At 36.8% G+C, this 7,467-nt stretch overlaps 1 protein-coding gene across 1 annotated transcript; it reads right to left on the bottom strand.

Annotated features, from left to right (window-relative positions):
* Nucleotides 1-923: 923 nt before the first annotated feature.
* Nucleotides 924-7,201, bottom strand: LOC113348798. Its single transcript, XM_026592673.1, has 6 exons — nucleotides 6,623-7,201; nucleotides 5,709-6,509; nucleotides 5,448-5,579; nucleotides 5,291-5,363; nucleotides 3,135-5,128; nucleotides 924-1,259 (listed from the first exon to the last, which is right to left on the bottom strand). Exons 1-6 carry the CDS (start codon nucleotides 7,199-7,201, stop codon nucleotides 924-926), a joined length of 3,915 nt encoding a protein of 1,304 aa, XP_026448458.1.
* Between the last annotated feature and the right edge of the window lie 266 nt (nucleotides 7,202-7,467).

Here is a 7,467-nt window from a genome sequence, read left to right as displayed (position 1 = left end):
CTTCCAACTGAATAGTGCTTGCCACCTCTAATTCTTCCTTTAAAAATATTATTCTTATCAAAAACAGTATCAACCAACCCCGCTTGAATTTCCATGTTAGTGTCACGGCTAGGAGATTCCTCAATAGACTTGATGGGAGAAGATTCCAAACTTGAATCAGATTGCAAAGAACGCTTTGCTATAATATTAGCAGCCTGTTTGGAAACTTTCCTAGCTTTTTTCCTTGCTAAAATGTCAGCCTCAACCTCACCCCAATTTTTAGAGCCCATACTAACATCAGAGTCACTAGATTCCAATTGTTCCTCCTCCTCCTCCTCCTCCTCCTCCTCCTCCTCCTCAATATTAACATTATCAAGGCCTAACTCAGATGCTAGGACATCAAATTTGTTTTTAACCACAAGTTCAGTTTGCATCAACTCATCCACAAAAGGAGTATAATCATTCTCAAAAGGAGTAAAAGAGAAATAAGTACCTTTACTAGGGGATTTCTTTCCTTTCACTTCATTCCATTTGTCTTTAGAAAAACTATGTGCAGCCATGTCTTCCTGATTTTTACGTAAAGCTATATCTTTCTGAGCTGCAATAGTATTTTTACAATGAATAAACTTCATCTGAGCTTCACGCAACTCATCAGCAGATTTAGCAAGCTCCTTTTCCAACTGATTAGCTTCATCAATAACTTCAGTAGGAGTGTTTTTATGTTTTATCAATTCAACCACGGACTGAGCACCAGACTGATCAAGTGCATCTGCATGGCCTGCATTGATAGAATCTGTACGTGCATTATCTTCTTTAGCTGTAGTTTCACGAAACCCAACAGTTTCTGAAGTTTTAAAAGTTTTTTTTTTGTTCACGGCATGTATCCCATCTTTGCTCACTGATTTAGCCACGAAATTTTGTTTGTTCACGACCCTTGTCTGGGTTTACAACTCAGACACGGACTGAACTTCAGAGTTTTGCTTCTTCTCGGACTGAATTTGAGTATTAGATGTCAATTGCGTAACTTTTGCATGGTCTGCATGAGCAGATTTTGTACGTGCAGCAAGCGCTTCCTTGGCTGCAATTGCGTTTTGCAATCTAATCTGAGCTTCACGAACCTCAGATTCAGAGAGATCAAGCTCCTCCTTCAACTGTGTATCATCAGCTGAAGCACCAACCTTATTATCCTCCATATTATCCAGATTCAAAGACTTCTCCTCTTCCTCATCAGTTTTAGCTGATTTTGCTTGCCAAACTTGGATTGTAGGTTTATGAACAATCTGTTTTTCCTTACCAGCAGTCTTCATGCTATTCTTCTTTTTGCATTCACCCTCAACATGCCCAATAATATTGTAAGATAAACAGAATTTAGGTGAACTTGGTATATCAACATATTGCCAAATATTTTTACCTCCTGCGGTGATAGAGATGCGCTCAGGAATATGCTTTGCGAAGTCTATATCAACCAAAACAGCTGCGAAGTGACCATATTCCAGATTTAGGGTTCTTTGATCCACCACAATTGGTGTTCCAAGGATTTTCCCAATAGAAAGTAATGATCTCTCAGTCCATATCTCAATAGGGAGACCAAGAAAACGTACCCAAACAGCTGCATGGGACGTTCTTTGTTTATCAAGATTAAAACCTGGGTACCAATCAATCAACCTCAGAATTTGTTGATTGACAAACCACTTTTCAGCACGTATCTTCTCCTTGTCCAATTCTGATGATAACATAATAACAAAGAATCCTTTGCTCATAGGTATAAACTTACACCTATTCTTAAGTTTCCATTGATTTTCAAGGATTTTTTGAACCTCCACAATCTTTAAACCTGTAGCATCCAGCCTAGCTATGAAGCTATGTTGAAATGGCTTACACCCTTCCTGATAATAATCATTAGGAATGACAAGAGCTGGCTTACCCTCAACAAGAGTAGGGTTTGGTAACAAAGAAATATCAACTGAAGTTGGATTTAGGGTTTTACGTTCCCTAACTTTTTCAGCAAAAGAAACTGTTTTAGCATGGCTCTGATTTGAGCTACTAGGAATGTTAACTGAAGAATGAATCATCATGAATCAAAGAATTGATTCTGATAATCCAAATACGTAAATCTTGAAACCCTAAACGTGAAAAAAATTGGTTTTCCAAAATCACCAAAAAGAGAAAAAATTAAAAAAAAAAAAACTGAATGCGCCAAAATTAAACATTTTTATGAACTCTTTCTTTTTATGTTGGCTTTGTCTTTCTATCTGATTCAAGATAGATGAAATTTGTCAGGATTTGGATTAGTTCTGCTTGGCCTTTCATCTTTCATCTATTGTGAAATTTGACTTCCTTGATATTTTCTTGAATCAACGTACATAGAAATGAAATTTTTATTAGAGGTATTACCTTAGAACATATTAATAGTAATTACAATATATTTTTCAAACTTTTTCTGTTAAAGATGAATTTATCTAGTTTACAATTTAGTCTCAAAAATCAACTTCCGACTTATAACGAAGTGTGTAGACTATTTTGAGTTAACGTATATAAAATTCAACATTTTTATGAACTCTTTCTTTTTATGTTGGATTTGTCTTTCTATTTGATTCAAGATAGATTAAATTTGTTAGGATTTGGATTAGTTCTGCATGATCTTTCATCTTTCTTCTATTGTGAAATTTGACTTCCTTGATATTTTCTTGAATCAACGTACATAGAAATGAAATTTTTATTAGAGGTATTACCTTAGAACATATTAATTGTAATTACAATATATTTTTCAAACTTTTCTGTTAAAGATGAATTTATCTAGTTTACAATTTAGTCTCAGAATTCAACTTCCGACTTATAACGAAGTGTGTAGACTTTTTTCAGTTAACATATATAAAATTTAACATTTTATGAACTCTTTCCTTTTGTGTTGGCTTTGTCTTTCTATCTGATTCAAGATAGATGAAATTTGTCAGGATTTGGATTAGTTCTGCTTGGTCTTTCAACCTTCTTCTATTGTGAAATTTGACTTCCTTCATATTTTCTTGAATCATTTTTTTTTTGATAAGTCAAAAATTTGTATTAATAGATAACCAAATTTACAAGAAATAGTTTACAAGAAAAGAGGTTACAGCAATCCCAAAAACTTGAAACTATTTGAACCGAAAATAATCAACATTAGGATGTTCAACAGAACTTAAGAAAGGTGGTTTCCCATTGTAGTGTACTCCCACTTCATTACTCAATAAACAACCCCGCTTTTCCATTGAATCAGCTGAAAAATTCACCTCCCTAAAAGTGTGAATGAAACGTATAGACGTATAGTGTCTACAGATCATAATCCATCCATTCCTCGTAAACCCAGGAATGAAATTATTCTTGAAAGCTTCAACAACTCCCATAGAATCAGACCGTATACAAATACGAGAAAAACCCCATTGCATAGCCCACTCCAGACCAACAATAATGCCATACAATTCCGCTAAATTATTCGTCGTGACTCCTAGCCCAATACTCAAAGCACCAAGAACTGAACAATGATCATCCCTAGCTACTACACCTGCACCCGCAACGCCTGGGTTACCTCTCGCCGCTCCATCACAACAAATTTGCAATTCATTAGCCTCAGGCGGTAACCAAAAACAAGCCACAGGTTGATGCCACTTCACACTACGGTGCTGAACTCTAAAATAGTTCAGAAGAACAACATCATCAGCACTATTGTTCATATGACCCTTGAGCCGAATTGAATAATCTTGTATCAACTTCAGAACGCGCTTATGAAAGATACTCCAATTAGGCTTTTTATCCTCGAAAACAGCCTTGTTCCGCAACTGCCATAGCTCCGACCTAAGAACAAGGTTGGCAATAAGCCACAAATCACGGACAATAAGACTCCTTCCTTTTGCTTCTTTAAAAGAAACAATAAGGTTAGCATTAGGTTGTAACTTGAACACATCAGCTAGCCAATTCCAGGCCCTTGTAGCAAAGCAACACTCATATAACACATGAGTAAGAGTTTCCTCTTGAACACCACATAGGCAGCATTTGTTAGCAAGAGAGATCTTGAACCTGCGCCTGATAAGGTCATACGTAGCACATGCTCCACATAAGAATTTCCAGTCCTGAGCAGCAAGAACAGGATGAACTTCTTTTCTCCATAGAAGTTGCTTACCTTCTAACCGAGAATACTTCTGCCGAATAAACTCAGTTGCAGACTTAACGCTGAACTCACCCTTCAACTCCGGCATCCATACCCTAACATCAGCTCCACCCATAGGAATTGGCATCCTATTCAACTCTAGACCAGCAGCAATCAAGTATTGCAAGTGAATTTCAGGAATATCCCAAAGGCCATCCTTTAAAATATCACTAACTCTAGCTGTTGCATCGAGAGAATAATCATTTAGCACTTCAGCAATACTAGTCTTATCAAACCAAATGTCATAATAAAGAGAAGTATCTCTACCATCACCAATTAAGACCTTAGTATTCTTTTCCACACAATTATACACACTCCTTAAACCAGGCAAAATAGAAGATTTAACCCCCGAATGCTTAATACGATCCTTACGATCAAATAATTTTGCCTTCAGGAAAAGATCCCACTTCTTTGTAGAATTACGAATCTTCCACCAAAGTTTCATAATAAGAGCTTTGTTCATAGTGGCCATACGAGTTAGTCTGAGACCCCCCTCCTCAAAAGGGCAACAGATTTTATCAAAAGCCACTACCACTACACGATTAATGTTCGAATCACCAGACCAAATAAAGTTACGGATAGCCCTCTCACATTGAAGAATAAACTTACGAAGCCACTTACAAATAGCCATATTATGAATGTAATAACTGGCAATAACTGATTTAACAAGAACAATGCGATCATGAAAAGATAATAACCTCACTCTCCAACCAGCAAGATGATTTCTAATCTTTTCAACAACATTGCTAATATGGCGATATCGAACAATACCTGGAATAATTTGAACTCCCAAATAGCGGTCCGGAAAAGTAGCTACACTCATCCCCAAATAAGATGCAATATAATTACACCAACTCGAAGAACCACCACCATAATAAATCTTACTCTTTTGACGACAAACAGTCTGACCTGAAACACGCTGATATCTTCCCAACAAGTCTACAAGATCATGAAGACTTTTGGAATTACCTTTACAAAAAATCATTATGTCATCAGCAAAGAAAAGGTGAGTAGGAGAAATACCACCTCTAGTTACCATGGGCGTCATCTTTTTATCACGAAAAAGCTTCGTAATATTTCTGCTAAGAACATCCTCAATCAAGACAAAAATCAAAGGGGAGAGGGGATCACCTTGACGCAAACCTCTGTTAATTTTGAAGTAACCTTTCGGACTACCATTAAAAATGACAGAAATTCTAGCAGACTGCAAGATATTAAAAATCGAAGCACACCAATTTTCAGAAAAACCATACTTACGGAAAACTTCAAGCACAAAAGCCCAATTTACCGTGTCAAAAGCTTGAGAAATATCAAGTTTAAGGCCTATGTTGCCATCCTTGCGTTTAAAATGCAACTCATTAACCATCTCCGACGCCAAGATAATATTCTCATGAATATTTCTCCATTTCATGAAGGCTACCTGTTCTTCAGACATAAGCTTATCCAAAACTGTACCAAGTCTAGTAGCTAGGATCTTAGTAAAAATTTTGAAGAAAAAATTACTAAGACCAATTGGTCTGAAATTTCGAAGAGTATTAGCACCCCTTACCTTAGCCAGCAAGATGATAAAAGATGAATTAACACCATTTGGAATACTACCCGCATTCCAACAATGAATAATGGCCTTGGTTAAATCATCATGAATAATATCCCAACAATGACGATAGAAACAACCAGAGAAACCATCCGGCCCTGGGGCACTATCCGCACTCAGATCAAAAACAGCTTGCTTAATTTCTTCCGGGGAAGGAATCATATCCATGGCGTTGCTCTCCTCAACAGAAATTGAAGCATGCTCAAAATCAAATAAATCACCTTCTATCACCGGATCTTGGCCATTGAACTTATCTTCATAGAACTGAACTACATGATCACGAAGCTGCTCATAATTTGTCAAACAAGTCCCATTTATATCAACAAGTTCCGAAATAGTATTAGAACTTTTTCTAATTCTAATACTATTACGAAAGAAATTGGAATTACTTGAACCCTCCACCAACCATTTGTTCCTAGACTTTTGCTTGATCATAGTTAACTGTTGCAAACGAGTATCACATAAAGTTTTCATAGCATCCTTCATTGCATTTAGTTTAGCAGTATTACTAGGATCCTCATCTGAAATAAGAGCTGCTGTCTCAAAATGAAGTTGGTCTTGCTTCAAACGAGAATTCACATTACAAAAAATCCTCAGATTCCAATCCTTCATTGCAATCTTCATCAGCTTCAATTTATAAGGGAAAATAAAATCAGGAGAACCATGAACAGTCAAAGTCCAACTCTCATTAACCATCCGAAGAAATCCCCATGTAAAAACCACATCTTTTGAACACGAAAAGGAGCTCGACAAGGCCTAGGAACAGAAAAAGGATAACCAAGAAGAGTAGAATGGTCGGAAACTTCCCTAGGAAGAGCTTTACACCGCCAATTCTCAAATTTAGCAAGCCAAGCCGCATTAATAATTGCACGATCCAACTTACTAATAATACACTTAGTACCAGATTGCCTATTACACCAATTGAATTTGCTGCCCAAGGAATCCGATTCAAAAAGATCATTGTCATCCATCCAATCACTGAAATCATCAATAACAGACGATCTTATTTCCAAGCCACCTTTCTTCTCATTCAAATGCAAAATACACTTAAAATCACCTATGACCAGCCAAGGTGTAATTGAATCTTGCATAACTAGTTGCTGCCAAAGCCTGCGCCTAGTAGTTTGAATGTAGATAGCATGGACAAAAGAGATATACACACCATCAACCGCAATTGTAATAGCTTGTTTACTAGAACTAACTACAGAAACATGAAGCCCATCCTTATAACAAACCCAAAGATTTGCAATACCAGAATTAGCAGAATTATTAATAATAAACGAAGAATAACCTTCAGAAATTAGCCTCCTCCCAAAATTTGCTGAGCACGCCACTTTTGGTTCAGCAAGACCGAAAACTTTAGGATGGAAATCTCTAATCAGCTCCCTAAGCTTATAATGTGTTGTTGTACGCGCAACACCATTGATATTCCAAAAAAGAACCCGCATAATTAAACTCTGGGTTGGAGTTTATTATTTAGCTTCAATTGCTTAACCGAGTTTGAGGAGGATTTAGGAACTGATTCCTTACGAGCACGAATACCCAATGCCTCATCCGAGTCTGACAAGGAATCCTAATCAGTTAACGCTTCAACTTGTTTTTCACATCTATAATCTTCTGCCTCTTAGCTTGTTTTGTAAGCTCACCAAGTTTACTGAAAACCAAAACATCATTGCCAGCCTTGTCACTTAGGATGTTAAACTTGTTGTTAGAG

The sequence above is a fragment of the Papaver somniferum genome, chromosome 1 (assembly GCF_003573695.1).
Source record: "Papaver somniferum cultivar HN1 chromosome 1, ASM357369v1, whole genome shotgun sequence".
Taxonomy (NCBI): Eukaryota; Viridiplantae; Streptophyta; class Magnoliopsida; order Ranunculales; family Papaveraceae; genus Papaver; species Papaver somniferum.
This window is presented reverse-complemented; position numbering and strand designations above follow the sequence as displayed.

Excerpts from the sequence above, each read along its gene's own strand:
- LOC113348798 (XM_026592673.1), bottom strand. The coding sequence starts at position 7,201 with ATGCGGGTTCTTTTTTGGAATATCAATGGTGTTGCGCGTACAACAACA. Across the intron at positions 5,580-5,708 it reads TTATCATCTTGCTGGCTAAG|GTAGCCTTCATGAAATGGAG; the intron begins GTAAGGGGTGCT and ends TCTGAAGAACAG. Across the intron at positions 5,364-5,447 it reads TTTCTCAAGCTTTTGACACG|TCTGCTAGAATTTCTGTCAT; the intron begins GTAAATTGGGCT and ends AATATCTTGCAG.